The 17,077-nt window shown below is 56.4% G+C and overlaps 1 protein-coding gene across 2 annotated transcripts; it reads left to right on the top strand.

The window, feature by feature from the left end:
- The first annotated feature begins 349 nt into the window (after positions 1-349).
- Positions 350-14,596, top strand: TCEA3 (transcription elongation factor A3). Of its 2 annotated transcripts, XR_003994138.1 has the most exons (15): positions 350-592; positions 1,975-2,037; positions 2,163-2,268; positions 2,508-2,655; positions 2,819-2,887; positions 3,021-3,089; positions 3,212-3,295; positions 3,570-3,647; positions 3,739-3,890; positions 4,266-4,322; positions 5,057-5,211; positions 5,741-5,887; positions 6,492-6,563; positions 6,682-6,862; positions 14,577-14,596. XR_003994138.1 is itself a non-coding variant. In XM_030504296.1 (14 exons), the coding sequence occupies exons 1-14, from the start codon at positions 524-526 to the stop codon at positions 6,688-6,690; spliced, it is 1,278 nt and encodes a 425-aa protein (XP_030360156.1). In that variant the 5' UTR covers positions 350-523; the 3' UTR covers positions 6,691-7,268. The 2 variants fall into 2 exon arrangements, 1 of the variants encoding a protein (XP_030360156.1); XM_030504296.1 differs by lacking the exon at positions 14,577-14,596 and having other exon boundaries at positions 6,682-7,268.
- Positions 14,597-17,077: the final 2,481 nt, after the last annotated feature.

The following is a 17,077-nucleotide window of genomic DNA, read 5'->3' as shown; positions in this document are numbered from 1 at the left end:
TCTAAATAGAGAGACATATAGACCACAAGTTATCTGTCATGACTAGAACTAGTTACTACAGGACGATGCATGTTCCAAAGAGTTTTGGAGGTCTCCTGCCACATTCCCACTCTCTGGAATGTTAAGTTCAGAATAGACCCATTAAACTAACTGAACCAAATCACAGATCGCCCCTGAAAGAAGAACTCAAGAACCAGGCTCCAGGCCTATTCTGCACCCTGGGGTCCTCTCCAGCACCCCTGGGTGCCCCCCGGCCTGCGCCTCCCGCAGTCATGTCCCTGCCTGTCATTCCCAGCTATATTTAGCCCTTCCCCGTGTTATTCCGCCTGCCTGGCAGGGGTTTATGACTGGCCGGGACAGCCCCACCTCCTTTCTGCTTTCTCTCCCTTCTCCTTCCTCTCTTTTCCCCCTTTCTCCCTGCTCCTTCCCACCCCGCTTCCCTCTCCGCTCCCTGCCCGTACCCCCATGCTGGCAGTGCCCAGCTCTGCCTTGGGATCATCCCCTGGAGCCGTGAGCCGTGAGCATGGGCCCTGCTGAGGAGCTGGTCCGGATTGCCAAGAAACTGGATAAGATGGTGGCCAGGAAGAGCACGGTAAGGGCGGCCGAGCCCCTTGCACACACACACGTGTGCGTATTGATGTGTGTGTGTATATTTACACACGTGTGCATGCATGTTTGCATGTTACAGTGTGGCATGGGACAGGGGAGAAAGGGAAGGGGGGGGGTTGCTCTTCACCCCACCACTTGCGCTGAGTGGGTCCAAGGGGTGCTGAGCACCCACCAGCACCCCCGGGTGCTGCCTGTGCCACCCCAGCCCAGCCTCACGGCACCAGAGCCAGCACAGAGCAGGGTTTATTGTGCTTCCAATCTGGGCTTCTCTCTCCTGCACCCCACTGCCCATTGCTATCTGGGGACATGTGGGCACATTGGGGGACATGCGGGCACATATGGGACATGTGGGCACATTGGGGGACATATGGGCACATGTGGGGACATGTGGCACATTGGGGACATGTGGCACATATGGGGACATGTGGCACATATGGGGACATATGGGCACATTCGGGAATATATGGCCACACTGGGGGACGTGTGGCACATTGGGGGACATGTGGGCACATTGGGCGACATGCGGCACATATGGGGAGATGTGGCACATATGGGGATATGGCACGTTGGGGGACATGTGGGCACGTTGGGGGACATATGGGCACATATGGGGCCATGCGGGCACCCCGCGGTGCCAGGGGACCGTGGGTGACAGGTGCTTGGCCACCAGCCCGGCCACCAACACCCGATCGGGGCTGGTGCTGCAGCCATGGCCCCCCCAGCCCCATACACACACACACGGCGCTGCCTGTTGCACAAGTGCGTGCGCCGTGCGAAGGAGAGGCACAAGAGATGGCTCCTGGCTTTCGGCTTTGGTGCTGCCGTGCCAGGGGGAGGCCAGGATCTGGCCCTTCATGAGCCAGTGGGAGACCGGAGCTGAGCCCAGCCCTTAGAGTTAATATTTGACTGTTCCACCGGCCTTTACCCCGACAAGGTGCAAGCCCCTGAGCGAGCGCCACAGCAGAGCTGGTGGCTTGCGGGGATGCCAACACTTAGGACCCAACGGGTTCTGCTTAGAACCATGGGCTCTGCTTCCCCCTGGGAATTACCCCGGCTCCATCACTGTGTTTAGCCCTGCAGCCACTTCGTGCGTGTCCCTCATGGGGAACCTCGGCGGTCCCCTGGCTGTTTCCTTATGGAGGGGTTTTCCCAAGCTTTAAGGGAAGCTCCTGCTTCCCAGCAGCTGGGAGATGTGACCCCATGCGGCAGGATTTGGGATTGAGGTTTTTCTAGGAGTGCATTGGAGGGACGGGGACCCGCCATGGGGTGCTGGTGAGAGGAAAGGGGGACATGGGCTGCCTCCATGCAGCCCCCCTCTTCCTCTCCAGCTCCTCAAGTAGCTCCCATGGCTTCTCCCTGTTCTAGGAAGGGGCGCTGGATCTGCTCAAGTCCCTCACCAGCTACACCATGACCATCCAGCTGCTCCAGGTGAGGGGGTCTGGGTGGGGGGCAGCAGTTGCTGGCAGGGGGACACCGCATGGGGGGGGTTTGCCCCATCCCTCCCATGCCGGGCAGCACATCCCTAAGGAGACATCCCTGCCACGTGTCCCCAGACCACGCGGATCGGGGTGGCAGTCAACTCGGTGAGGAAGCACTGCTCGGATGGAGAGGTGGTGGCCTCGGCCAAGATCCTCATCAAGAACTGGAAGCGGCTGCTGGGTGAGTGATGATGTGAGAGGCAGGGACCCCCCGAGCCCCAGACTCTTCCCCAAATCCATATATATCATTGGAATATCCTTGGATGGATCTTCCAAGGGCTCGTTTCTGCTCCAGGGTGGAGCAGTGTAAATCAGTGTGTGCCTTTCGAAAGGCTGAGCATCCCCCAGCCTAGGATGCTGCTCCCCAGGTGCCCAGTGCTGCTTTGGGACCTGCTTGTGACACCCAAACCCTTCTTCCAGAGCCCTCCACCACCTCGAAGAAGGAGAAGGACATGGATGGGGAGAAGGAGAAGAAGGAGAAGGGGCTGGATTTCCCCAGCTGCCCCAATGAAGGGGTGAAGCATCCCAAGAACCCAGCCGAGAAGCACAGGGAGAAGCACAAGGAGAGGTGGGGACTCCTGGTCACTGTTGGGGGTCACCAGCATTGGTGGGGCTGATACAAGACCACCCTCTGCTCGCTCCTTAGGATTTGTTTGGTTTATCCATTTCTAGAGCTATTTATTCACTGGGCCAGGGTTCATCTGGCTCTGCCTTGCTCTCTCTGTCCATAGGAAGCCGAGCAAGTCCAGCTCTCATGCCATCACCCGTCAGGGCCACTCTGCTGATGCCAACCTGGAAAGGTACCTGCTGAAGGCCATGCTGGCACTGCCAGCCTGGGGCAGGCTCTGCTGGGGGTTGGTGGCATTGGGGTGTGCATTGGGCAGCAGGAGCTGGCTCACCAAAGCATTTCTCCCTTCCTTTGGGCTTCTGAAGAAAGGCCAGTGATGGCCGGAGCCCCACTGCATCCTCCAAGAAGCCACCTCTGGACAGCAAGAAAGAGAGGTGGGTGCCTGGGCTGGATGAGGATGGGAGAGGCCAGACCCCAGCCCCTCACTGTGGATGGGGGTCTGGTCCCCCTCACCTAGTCCCTGTTGCCACCTCTGACATGGGGCTTGTCCTGCCAGGAGAGACTCTGCTGACTCAAGGTCCTCCACTACCTCGGCCATCTCCTCCTCTTCCTCCCCACAGAAGAGGCTGTCAGGAGAGAGGTAAGGAGAGGGCATTCCTGGGGTGTTTTGGGGATCTCCTTTGGGGACGCTTTGACCATGGGACCCACATCCAGGATGGGTAGAGGTGGCTGGGAGACCTGATCCTGCAACGGGCACTGGGACATTCCCCATGGGGAGCAAATCCTCGCTTGGGGAGACTCGTGTTGGCTTCTAGGCACTCATACTCATTGTGCTGGTGCCTGGGGTGCTGCTCCGTGTCCTGCCTGCCCCCTCCCTGGTGTCATCCCCACTGTCCCCTCCTGTGCCCCCCCAGGAGAGCCTCTGTGGGCACCAGCCCTTCTCCAGCTCCCACTGGCTCCCGGAGCAACTCCAGCGACAGCAAGGAGGAAAGGTAGGAGAGACCCCATCCCACTGCCATGGGACCCCGGCAGGTCCTCGGGGGCTGTGCCAGGACCATGGCGTTTGCTTGTCCCCCCCTGCAGAGCCAACAGCAGCAAGGCCAAGCCAGAGACCCCACGGACCCCCAGCAGCCCCTTCTCACCCAGCCCCTGCCTCCTGGCCCCCTGTTATCTCACAGGGGACTCAGTGCGGGACAAGTGCATCGAGATGCTGACAGCCGCCCTGCGCATGGATGGTGAGTGGGACCTGGGCTGCTGGAGTCCAGCCTGGGCTGTTCCTCCTATGGGGCAGCCCTAAGAGGAGCAGCCCTACAATAACAAGCAAGGCTCTGCACCCTGGGACAGCAAACTCCCTCTGGCCCAAATTGCACCAATGTTCATCCCCAGAATGCAAGCAAAGGAGGTTGGTAGAGTCTCCAGTAAAGGGTTGGATGTGGGGATGGGCTCTTTGTGAGGTTCAAGATGGGTTAAAATAGGTTATTTAGAGATGGGGTGCCTGGGACAAGCTGAGAGGGAGAAGTGACATCTTTTGGGGGGGGTTTCTCAGTGCGTGGGGAGATGGGGCTGGTTTCACATCTCAAAAGTCACCCCTCGGCCTCTCTGCCCTTTAGATGACTACAAGGAGTTTGGTGTTAACTGCGAGAAGATGGCATCGGAGATTGAAGACCATATCCTTTGTGGGAGCTGGGGAGTCCCCAGGCTTCATCTGCTGGGGCCACACACTGAGCTTAAGAGTGGTGATGGGACAGGACAGAGGGTGACAGGGACAAGGACAAGGGCTCTGCTGGCCCCGTTGCCTGCAGAGGGAGCCCAGAGCCCAGTTAGAGGATGATGCTGAGCAGAGCATCCCCTGGGTGCCTGCATTGGTCCAGGGGTCTGTGCATCCCCCCAGGCCCCTCTGTTCAGGGATCTGCCTTCATCCCTGGGGGAATAAAACCCAACCCCAGCCGAGGCCTCTTCTTTGTCCCTGCTGGGGGTACCCATGTTTCTTGCCAGCCCTGGTCCATCATGGCACCCAGGCTGTGTCATGCTGGCAGAGATGGAACCACCTCCATTCACCCCCAGCTCTAAGCAGCTCCCAAGACCAGGACCAGCCCCAGCGTGGTTTCCGCTCCTGGGTACACTCTTTGGTACAACCCAAACTGTGGCTGTCAGGTGGTGCAAGTCAACATGGTTGTTTTCCTCCCCACATCCCAGACTGTGCTTCACCCTCCAAAGCCCAAGGAGGGGAAGACCCGCCCATGTGGTACCCCACGGAGCAAAGCCCTGTTGAAATCGGCCACCTCCACATGCATGTGGACCCTGGTGACAATCAGCACCACCAAACCCAGAGCAGCAGCGGGTGCCCACAGGGGTGGCATCCCCCCTCACCTCATCCCCTCAGTTCCTTGACGCACCCCACATATCTTCCAGGAGCTAAAGAGCACGGACATGAAGTATCGCAACCGGGTGCGGAGCAGGATCAGCAACCTGAAGGACCCCAAGAACCCCAGCCTGCGGAGGAACGTGCTGTGCGGGGCCATCCTGCCCAGCCTCATTGCCCGCATGACCGCCGAGGTGGGACACAGGGCTGGCTCTCTTGGACCACATCCATGCTGCCTCCCCAGCCTCTGCTCTTGGAGGCTGTCTTGGTCCCCAGCAGCTGGCAAGGTCTTGGCTTGGTGATGCTTGTCCCAGCATCTCTCTGTCCCACCCTAGTGCTGGCTGGGGAGCATCAGGCACAGGAAGGAAGCGGGAGGCACTGCCTTGTCCCACCAGAGCTCTGAAGCCCCCAGCCCATCACAGTGTGGGATGTCGTCAGCCACACTTGAGGGTCCCCATTCCTTATGGAAGGATTTTCCCCACATCCAGCTTGTGGGAGCTTAGATCCCTCCATGGGGAGCCAGCTCCCTGCAGGCAGCAGTTTCAGTTTGAGGATGGGGTGACCTGGATGGGCCTGAGCCTTCCAGCAAAGCACAGAGCAGGGTCAGTGCTGGTCCTGGAGAGGATGAGGAGGGTGCTGGACCATGGCAGCTTGCACCCTGTGCTGGCTTAGCTGCAAGCCCCCAGGAGAGCCACAGCAGCACTGACCTGATGCCGGTGGCAGGAGATGGCCAGCGATGAGCTGAAGGAGCTGCGGAATGCCATGACCCAGGAGGCCATCCGGGAGCACCAGATGGCCAAGACGGGTGGCACCGTCACCGACCTCTTCCAGTGTGGCAAGTGCAAGAAGAAGAACTGCACATACAACCAGGTGAGCCCTGCAATATCCCCGGGGACCCCCTGTTCCCAGGGGACCCAGTTTACAGAATCACAGAGTCATGGAATGGTTTGTGTTGGAAGAGACCTTAAAGCTCATCCAGTTCCAACCCCTGCCACGGGCAGGGACACCTTCCACTAGGGCAGGTTGCTCCAAGCCCCTGTGTCCAACCTGGCCTTGAACACTGCCAGGGATGGGGCAGCCACAGCTTCTCTGGGCACCCTGTGCCAGCGCCTCAGCACCCTCACAGGGAAGAGCTTCTGCCTCAGAGCTCATCTCAATCTCCCCTCTGGCAGGTTAAAGCCATTCCCCTTGGCCTGTCCCTTGTCCAAAGCTCCTCTCCAGGTTTCCTGGAGCCCCTTTAGGCACTGGAGCTGCTCTAAGGTCTCCCCTTCAGGAGCCTTCTCTTCTCCAGGCTGCCCCAGCCCAGCTCTCTCAGCCTGGCTCCAGAGCAGAGCTGCTCCAGCCCTCGCAGCAGCTCCGGGGCCTCCTCTGGCCTCGCTCCAACAGCTCCATGTCCCTCTTGTGCTGTTGCCCCAGAGATGGATGCAGGGCTGCTGGAGGGCTCTCCTCTGACCCACCTCCTGCTCTATCCTAGGTGCAGACACGCAGCGCTGATGAGCCCATGACCACATTTGTGCTGTGCAACGAGTGCGGGAACCGCTGGAAGGTCTGTGCCCGACTCCGGGTGCCCCAACCCACCCCCAGCCCTAGGGGGTTTGTGGCAGAGCCCCCCAGCGCGGTGCCAGGGGGGCTGGGTGAGGGCTCACCCTCTGCTTCTCCTGCAGTTCTGCTGATGGTGCCCGGCGATGGGGCTGGAGGGGACGTGGTGTGAGACAGGATGCTGTGACAGCCGCATTGGAGGGAGGGTGATGCGGTGGCTCCGGTTCCTACACCCCAGCTCCCTGCTTCCTCGCACCCCGGGAAGCTGGGCTCTGGCAGCAGATGGGTTTGCGTGAGAAGACCCCTGTAAATACCTGCCCTTTGCTTGGGGAGTGCTGGGAGCCCACTGTGAACAGACACATCCTTAGTGAGGGAGGCTGGTCTGTTTGCAGACAGGAGGGACATTCCCTATGGATGTGGGGTTGTGCCACTGTTCTGGGAACCAGAAGTGGGAAATGCCCAGGTTTTAACCCAAACATCTTCTTCCTTACCTAAGTGCATGCAGTGGGAGGACACAGAGGAAGGCGGGGTGGTTGTAGGGTGTCTGGATGCCAGTGGGATGTCACCGTGTCCCTATGCTCTGTGACACATGGACCATCCATCCTGGTTTAAGGGCACTAAAAGGAGGAAGAAAGAAGGGATGGGGGGAGGGGCAAGAGGAGTGGGTCAAAACCCTCCAGCTAAAGCAATAAAGGTGTGAACTGTCTCTGCAGCACAGACTGCTTTCTGAAGGGCATTGGGACCTGTGTCTGCATTCACTCTTCCCCCAGCTCAAGCCTCATGGTCCTCCAGGAGCCCCCAGCCAGCTCCAGAACATGGCTTGGATCCACCAGCCTCCAGCTTGGTCTGTAACAGTGGCTTGATGCTCATCCACCACCCACTTGGTGATGAAAGACCTTTACTTCAGGCTGGAGCTGTGCACTGTATCCCATGGCAGGGCAGGAACTCCACCAACCCGAGGGTTTTCCAGGGAAAGGGGTTGGGAGACACAACCTTTGGCTACAAGAGGTGTGGGATGGAGCCTTGTCCCTCACCACCACCAGCCTCGACCAGCAGCAGCGAGATGTGATGGGGGCTCAGGGAGGGTCACAGTGCCCATGGGTGACTGTGGATGGGGCATAAGGGCGCTGATGATGGGCAGGGAGAAGGAGGATGGAAGAGCTGTTGGATTAACCGATCATTCATGTTTTACTCTTGGTCTGCACACCCTACAGGTCCCCTAAGAAATCCCAAAGGAGGAAAGGGACCAGAGAAGGCAAACAGGAGAGCTGGGTGCTACTGGAGGCTCCTCTGCCATCTATATAAGGGTCCCCCCAGGGAAGGGGGCTCCTGACCCTAAAAGATGCTCCAGATGAGGATGTAGGATCCATCTTAGGGGCACAGGAAGGGGCTCTCTGACATTCAGCTGTTTCCAGGGCTTGAAACAGGATATGGGTGGCTCTTGGAGGCCATTCCCAGGGCTGAGGCTCTGACCTGCTCACTGGGGAGGACACAGACTGGGACGGCTGATGCTATGTGGGGTCTGGCTGAGATGCCACTGTCCCCTCCCCAGCCATCAGCCACATAGGGTGCCGTGGCTTCAAACAGCAAATGCTCAGGTGGGATCCCGCCCTGCCCTTCTGCCTGCACAGCCTCTGCAGGCAGGGAGATCAGCCGGGAGCCTGGAGCAATGGGGCTCTGCCACAGCCCTGGGCTGAGCTGAGCTCTTGGGAATGGGTGGCCAGGCTGAACCTGAGCTGTTGGTGACCTTGCAGGGATGGAGAAGTGGCTACAGTCCCTGCCAGGAACTGTTTTGCCCACCCTGGACCCCAGGTTTTGGATGCTCTGAAGCTTGAACAGAGGCTGGTGCCTCTTCCCTACCTTGCCCTGCGTGAGAAACCGAACCCTTGGTGTGAGAAAGGTGCTCTTTTCAACCTGCAACACTTCACACAACCCCACCACATGCCACCGTGGTGATGGGGACAGCTACTACCAGTGCTACCACACCACATCCCTTCCCCATGGCCTGCCCTGAGCCACCCCCTGGGGCCACCCTGTCCTGCAGGGGCAGAATCCAGCACACGGACACAGGGGCATCCCTGTTTTCCAGCCTCCCGCCACCGCTGCCCTTCTCCCCCGCATTTTTTCCAGCCTTGACAAAAAATCCCATCACTTTGCTGCTCGGTTTCCTTGGCAACCTCATTTCCCCATCCTCTTGCTCAATGCCTCGCTAAACCCCCTGGTCCCCAAAGCACGGTGGTGGGGATCTTGTCGGCAGGGAAGGAGTGGGATGTGGTGAGTCTTGAGCCCCATCCCAAGAGGGCTGTGGACCCTTGGCCAGGGCTCTCTAAGCACTTGGGCTTCTTGGAAAGGGGATGGAGTGGTTGTTGGGAATCACATCAGAACCAAACTGAATTCATGCTGTTCTGGAGCTGGTCTTTCCACATCCTCTGCTCCCCTGTGCGCTACCCAGCCCTGGGCAGTGGGACCTCCTCAGCACCAAGGAGATGTTGGACCCCTCTGAACCCTCTCTGGGGTGATTCTGTGGCTGCACAGCCCCCCCAGGAGGCTGGCAGTGTTTTGGGGGCTGCTTCTGGCCCATGGGAGCATCTCCCATTGGGCATTAAACGCAATCTTGTGCATGTCTTGAGCTGCGGCTTCGCCATCTAGTGCGTGTCAGGATGGCTGGGTGCACGTCCCTAGGAGGGACACAGCCTTCCTCGGCTCAAGTATGCACCCACCAATCTGTTTGGTGGGAGTCTGACCCTCATTAGGGCTGCCCCACAATTAGCCATCAGGTCCTGATGTCCCCCAGACCACTCCACCAGCTCCCAGGCCTTGCGGTGGCTGGAATCCCAAGTGATATTTATTCATAGCTCCATCAGCTGGTCAGTTTTCCCTCTCAAAGGTCAGGAAACTCGGCCTGATGTTCCCGCTGCAGAGCCATGGGGATTGCCCTCTGGCAGCTTGTCCAAGTAACAACCTTCTTCCTTACCCCAGCATCATGGTAGCCACCCATGCACCCAGCTTTTAGCCTGGTGCATTCCTGCTTCGTCTTCCTTCACTTCAGGGCTGCTCAGATTTGCATTGGGGGTAAAAATGTGCATGAAATGGATTAAACTAACCCTCCACTTGCTCCAGGGGGAAATGAGCTGATGAAATGCCCAAAGAGAGGATTTGCCTTCAAAAACCAGAGCAACTTCCCAAAGTGCCCTGCAATGGCAGAGAGAAGAGCTGAGACAGCATCCAAAGCCTCTGCTTTAAAGCCCATCCTGGCAACCTGAGCTCCTGTTTGCAGCGATGCCGCTTCTCCTCCCAAGGGGATACCCCCACTCCTATAACCAGAAGGACTCAGAGATGTTATCTCCACACCGCCAGCTCCTCTCTTAGCGTTAATGTCCCTTTGGCAGGGCTGGGGCAGATCCCACCCTGCCTGTCCCCATGAGGAGGTCCTTTGCAAGCTGAGCAATCAATAGGCAGTCATCCACCAAGCTCAAGCACTTGCTGCCTTCTCCAGACCTCAAACCCCACATGCAGTATCGATCTGCTCAGCTTTGCCATTGTCAGGAGATGGAATTCGGCTCTCCTGGGAAAACCACCATGGGGCTGCTCCAATGGGTCACATCCCCGAGGTGATGCTCAGCATTCCTAGTGTGGGGGACATGGGAAGGGGCTAGCCCTCTGAGGAATTTTGTTGGTTCGCTTTTAAAAGCAGGACAATGCAGCACTGGGGTTGTTTGGAGAGGGCAGGAATGATGCTGAAGGTGCTGAGGCTCCGGAGGCCAGGAAACACCCACCGTGCCCCCCAGTACAGGGATGCATCAGAGCACTACTGAGCTCAGGGACAGCAGCAGCTACTCCCCAGATCCGAAGGGGATTTTGGGGTCAAACCCCCCAGAAGCTGAGCAGGCCTGGTTCCAACCTGGGATTTGATGCTAGATGAAAGCCAGAGCTATAGACAGACTGTATCTTTTAGAAGGCCCACATCTGCTGCATCTACTCAGTCAGAGCCTTTCAAGCACTCAGCTGCTCTGCTGATGGGCTTTTGATTTGCCTTTTTGTTTGAATTCCACCCTAAAGCTCTGCTTTCCCTGAGCACAAAGTGCTGCCTCTGCTTGGAGCATCCCATGGGTACCAGTTGTTGAAGGATGTGGAGGTGCAGTGGGTCCCTAAATACCTGGAAGAGCTGGGTAATCCCAGCAGGACACCCCAGGGACTGAAACCCACACAGACATCACTAAAATAGGGGAGAAAAAACCTGCTGAGCCTCTGAGTGCTGGCTCCAGATCCAGGCTGGGATGCAAAGGGAGCAATTTCCTTTTTCCTTCATTGTTCTGCGTTGATGTGAGTGAATCAGCTGCTTCAGAGCAGCTCTGAAAACAATACTCTGATTGCCCAAGCCAGCCCCACCTCCCCATCCAGCTCTTCCCCAGCCAAGCTGGAATACTCAGAGCAAAGCCATGGATTTGAGCTGACGGGGTGTTTGGTTGCAGAATAAGGGAGAAAAGTCACTGATCACCTGCAACATTTGCAATACATCAGTGTGTACGGGATGTATACATTGAGTCATAGGGGTGCAACGCAGTGCCCTAAATCATACCCCAACCTCCCTGGGCTTGATTAAATGCATCAAATGAGCCTAAAGTGGACCCAAACCTTTGCTTCTAAAGCGAAACATGTTGCATGGGAAAGGACAGGATACACATTTCCTAAAGAAAAACCTTGTGCCCTTTGCTTTCCTGGCCAAAGAGGTTTGCTGAGTCTGCAGAGCACTTTGATCTCAGCCTTCCTAAAGCCACAGCACTCGGCAGACTTTGCTGAAGAGACAGAGGAGGAAGAACTGAACAAAGATCCCCCATTGCAAGCATAAAAGACCCGCCAAAACCAGTGTTTCTTGACATTCAGCTGGAACCATTGTGCTCTTCTCTCACAGGGTCAAGAATGGAGGAGATGCCAGGGAAAACACCCTGTGGAACGCTATAAAATCACTCCCTGCTCCCCCAGACCACACGGATTCCCATCCACCTCAGGAAGGCGACTTAAATATTATGGAGATGATAAGAAATGCCACATTGGCTTTTCCCCTGACACTTCTTGTTCTCTCTGCCAAGGAGCACTCAGCAATTAGGAGCAGCAGCTTAATCTGGAGTGATATAATGAAGTGCCATGTGGCTGGGGAAAAGGGCTGGTGAGCAGGAGCCCTTTGCTCTCTGGATTAGCATGGCTTAGGCCAGGTTTGAGTGAGAGGGTTGTGGGAAAGAAGAGGGGGCTGAGGATGTCTCCATGCATCCTGCATGGAAATGCTCTTTGTGCATCTGCAACACCCCCAAAGTGTTTTTCCATCCACTTCCCACCATCCCAACATCTCCCAGCCACACGCAGACCCTGTTTGATGGTCTCCTTAAGCAAAACACGCCCCAGGATGGGAGGCTGGGTTGTGCCCTGTCTCTGCCTCACCCCAGCCATGCCTGTGCCTACTTTTTCCAAGGTCCCTGTGTCCTGGGTTCAGGAAGCAGCTGGCACCAAAGGCCACATCCTTCCAAGAAGCCTCCTTGTCTTTCCAAAGTGAAAGTATAAATAGCTTGTCCTGGAAGGAAGTGATGACCCAGGAGCGGTGCCACCACTGCTCAGCAGAGCCAGCACACACAGTCTGGCAGGGTCAGGCACCGTCAGGGAAGCAAATGCTCATTGCACTCTGCAGTGCAGTCGGTGAGTGTTTAACTGCAATGCCACCGGGCTGGGCTTGCAGCTAAAGGGGTGACCAAGCTGCCTTTGGCCACCTTGAGGAGGGAGCCACTTCAGCCCTGCAGCAAGAACTCAGGGGCAGAGCAAGAACTTGGTGTTGGGGATGTGAATGTCACGCTGCTGTGGTGCTCAGCATCCCTTTGGTCCCTGCATCCCCACCCTGGTCCAGCACCCGTGTCCGTCATGTTGTCCTCTCCAACAAGGGGCAGCGCTCCTTCTGCCCAGCTGTATTGCAGGTAAAAATGTGGTATTTCCTCCAATCTAATAGAAAAAGCTCCTGGTGACAGGAGATGCAGAGCCCTGGGAGGAATCATGTGCTAATGCCCTTCCATTGCAGCCATGGTGAGTCATCGAAGCCCTCCGAGGATCCTGGCTGCGCTTGCATACAGAGGAAGGTAGAAGTACAAGGGGAGAGAAAAAATTGCTTTGCTCCTAAGATGTCTTGGCTACAGCAAGGGAAAAAGAATATGTTCCTTTGCCATCCACCCACAGCTCCATCCCATAGCCTTGGAGAGGAGGGGGTTTTCTGTTGGGTGGACAAGGAGAGAGGCTCATTTAGGAGTGAAATGGGAGCACTTAGCCTAGGAACATTTCAAGTCATTAACAGCGCGTAATTATTAGTTTTCTTCCCCCTCATCTCTGGTATCTCATTGTGGGCAGGAGGAGGATGGGAAAAAGCCATTCTGGGATTGGGAAGTGGGCTGGAGCAACACCATGAGGGTGATTATGGGCAGATGTTGTCTCCCTTCACCCTTTGCAGCATCACTGCTCCCAGTCACCCATACATATAGACACATGCATATAGCTGCTTTGATGGGGACACGAGGGTCCACAGGGACTCCTGACCAAGCTTTGAGCCCTTCTGTGCTGTGGGAGAGGCACGACCATGTTTGCACAGTACCCAAACAGGGCTGCTTCCCGAACCAGGGAGCAAGAAGGGATTTACACATCAAATGCATCCTTCCCCCCAAACTGCTGCAGCCAAAACCTTGGGAAGAGGGACCCCCTCCTTCCCATTTCCAGCCTGTTTTCCTCTCCCCTGTAAATCAACTCCTATCAGCAGAGTGTCTCCTTCAGCCCAAGGGCTTCCATAGGCACTGGTCATTCAATATTTCTTTTAAATCCTTGTGTTTGGCTCTCACCCGCTTCACCGGGCTTGGAGCAGGGATGCTGGCATCTTGTGTTTAGCAAACACATCTCTATATTTAGCCAGGCAGACAGATAGACAGGGAAGAAGAGCTCTTCCAATCATTAAACCACTGCTTTCAATTCAGCCTTATTATTCTTCCTTTAACCACTGGCTGGGCTGGCCAACAGCTCCCCAGGGCCAGGCCAGCTGAGACCTGCAGGTTTGCAGCCATGAAAGGGTTCTCCAGGAAGAAAACCAAGCCCAACCTGACGACCAGAGGAGAAACCTTCCCTGTAAACATCTTCCCAAGGCTGTGGTGTGCGGGAAGGGGACAGGGATGCAGCTTGGAGCTCACTCTCTCCCCAGCTTTGTTCTGGGCTGAGATGGCTCCAGGGGCAAAGAGTGGGAGCAGACAGGGGGATGCAGGGGGATACAGGGGGGATTCTTGTGCCTTTCAGGCGATGCTGCCAGCCCACCCTCAGGATGGCCAAAGCACTCATTTAGGGGTGCTCAGCATCCCACCAGGGCCTTTATGGGTGCTCATTTGCCAGGCTCTCACAGCACCAGAGGTTTCCTCCAAGACCCATCACTGATGGAATTCAACTTGCAGTTTAAACCACCCCAGCTTGGATGTGCCTGGGTATCTCCTCTTTACTAGTAAAGATAGAATCACCCCTCCAACAACTCCCCAGCCCAGCCCTCTCTGGTATTCCCACTCCTTTCCCCAGTGCTGCTTACTCTTCCCTGGATAACACCATGGCCACAGAAGAGCTGTGCGATCCCCATGGTCTCTGGATGCTCCCAGTGCTGGCCAATGGACCAAGAAGGTGGCAGCAGCTCTGCCCCATGGCTCACCCACCCAAACCTCCATCCTTCAGCCCAAACACAAACCTTAGCCAAGTCTGTGCTTTTCCACCCAGAGGAGGTTTCATCTCCTCTCCCAATCCCAACCCAGCTGATCCCCCCAGGAGGAGCATGAACAAGTAGCAGGGAGAACTGAGCTGTGTGCCTGGAGCAACAGGCACCAAAGGGGAGAAGAGCCAGATTGCACATCAGGATTGGGCACAGAGAGCCGCAGGATTGCAGCTGGATCAGCACTGACCTGGGTTCACAACATCAAAGATGACACCAGCTTCCTCCCCAGCAACCCTGAGGCCCTCGGAGGAGGTGAATCCATGTGTCCATCCCTTTCTAGCACTGGCTCCATGGTGGATGTGCCAGTGATGGGACATCCATGGCTGTGGGGACTGTGGGGCATGGCAGGAGCATCCCCCCCTGCTCCATAAGCATGGCCTGGGTCTAACTGACCTCTGTCCTGCTGGTACAGCAACAGGCACTGGCTAGTGGATGGGGCTTGGAGCAACCTGCTCTAGTGGAAGGTGTCCCTGCCCATGGCAGGGGGTTGGAATTGGATGTGCTTTAAGGTCCTTCCAACCCAAACCAGGCTGGGAGTCTATGAAATCCTCTGTCACTCATGGCAGATGGACAAACCTTACTCCCTTTGGAAACCCAGCTATAAACCTCCTCCCTGTCCCTTTGTATTGCAACGTGTGTTTGCGCACACACACATATGCAGACGGATGGGGACCTTGTCCCTCCAGCATGTCACACCTGCCATAGGCACCAGGACACATGGTCCTCGAGTCACGAGCAGTACAGACACCAGGACACACTGTGCCCATGTCCTAGCCTGAAGGAACCTGCTCCCTGCCTGGGAAAACCCATCCCCAGCCCCTTTGGGGAGCCCAGGACTCATATTCACATCAATTCCCTCTACCAGCAGCTCAAAGCTTTCTTTTTCCAGCACAGCTCCAGCTTGGAGCAGCAGCATCCCGCCTTGGATCCCCCTCCTCCCCAAGACGGTTCATTTACAGGATGACTCACAGGTTGTTAATGCTCCTGATGGAAAGCAGTGATGCCACCTCCGAGAGAGCCAGCTGGGAAAGGGGGGGGGTTGTGTGTGTGTGACACAGCTCCCTGAAATCCAGGGAGATGCTGCCAGTTCCCAATCAATGCTCCATTGCCAGCCAAAGACCAGGAGGGGGTGGTGAAAATACCTAAATAAACAACCATCAGGACAAAAGAAGGCTCCCGTGGGATCAAGTCCCTCAAGGATGGGGTATGGTGAGACATTTGCTGTTCCTGCCCATGTGGCCAGCAACAAAGGAAAAGGGTTCTGGAACCCCTCAAATAAGATAATTAGGGATGAAAAGGCAACAGGATGAACCAGCTGATGCTCCCACCCTGTATCTGTAAGGCCCTCAGTCCTGGGTGGGAGCAGGGGGTTTGGGGTACCATCAGCAGCTTGAGCCCATCGAGGTGACAGTCTCCTCCATGTCCTGGGAACACAGAAAACATCTTGGGGACACCGGTGGCATCATTCCCGCAGGGAAGGGATGCTTGTAAAGTGCAGAGCAGGGGTTTCCCACTCAACCTCCCGCCCCAGCTCCCAGCCTGGCCATCTCCCACCGCTGTGCAAACACCCTGCACACAACAGCAAAGAACTGATGCTGCAAACCCCCCCTACTCCCCCTCTCACCATTCAGTCATGCATAATGGGAAGGCAGAGAAGAACCTCATCTAATTTGAGCTCCCCTGAGGGATGGGCTTTGTTCTTTCCCGCAAGGTATGAAAACACTGCGATATGTTGACGTGAGGAAAACACAAACCACACACATCAGCCCTTTTCCTCTTCAAGGCCGATTTACCTGGAGCTGTCAGTGGAAGGAGGGGAAGAGATGAGCCCTAGGGAGCTGGGGGAGAGCAGCCTGGACCTGCAGCTCAGTGGGTACTGATGTGGTTGGGCTGATGCTTGCAGAGCATCTGGTCTGTTCTCTCCCTTTCTTGACAGCCCCAAAGCATCTCAGACCTACAGAAAACAAAGCAAGATGCAAGGAGAACCCCAAGAGGTCAGAAACCCTCTGAGCACACCATGAAGTTCGGATGGGGCGAAGCCCAGCAGCCCTCCTGCAGCACCCGTAGGTGCAAACACAACCCTGCTCTTTTTGCATGTGGTTTTCTGGGTACCCAGCCTTGTGGGAACCTAGGTCCCATCTCCTACTTCCCATCTTCGACCTGGAAAATCCCAGCTCCTCTTATGCATCCTGCTCTTTTTAGGCTTTGCTCACAGACCCTGCAATGGGTTCACACCCCTGAGGGCAGAAGGGAAAGGACCCGGTAGGCTCGACTCCCAGAACCACATTCCTTCCTTCCCTGCAGGAGGAGTTGCAGTTGTGTAAACGAAATCCCTCTCTTAGCCAATGAAAGAGAAAACTTCCCAAGGAGCACCTGATCCCTGGAGTTATTTTGGCTCCTCTTGAACACCTGGGGATGTGGTGCTCCATTGACATTCGTTTTGTGGAGGACATGTGGAAAAGCAGGCAAAAGGATGGAGGAAAAATGGTGCCTGCTCGTGTGATGTGTCCCTGCCTGCAGGTACCATCCAGGGTGTTAGGAAGGGTCACGGACAACGATGGGACCAGGATGCAGCACCCACGGTGGCATTTCAGTCAGTGCCTGTCCCTGCGGGACCAATCACTGATGCTCAGTTCCAGGTCTGAGCAGGATTGGCTTTGAAAACAAAACCCTGTGCAAGCGAGATACCTGCTTGTGCAGTAATGGGGAGGAAGGAGAACAAGCAGCACACAAAGCCATGGAGGCAACATTGG

Source organism: Strigops habroptila, chromosome 12, assembly GCF_004027225.2.
Source record: "Strigops habroptila isolate Jane chromosome 12, bStrHab1.2.pri, whole genome shotgun sequence".
Taxonomy (NCBI): Eukaryota; Metazoa; Chordata; class Aves; order Psittaciformes; family Psittacidae; genus Strigops; species Strigops habroptila.
This window is presented reverse-complemented; position numbering and strand designations above follow the sequence as displayed.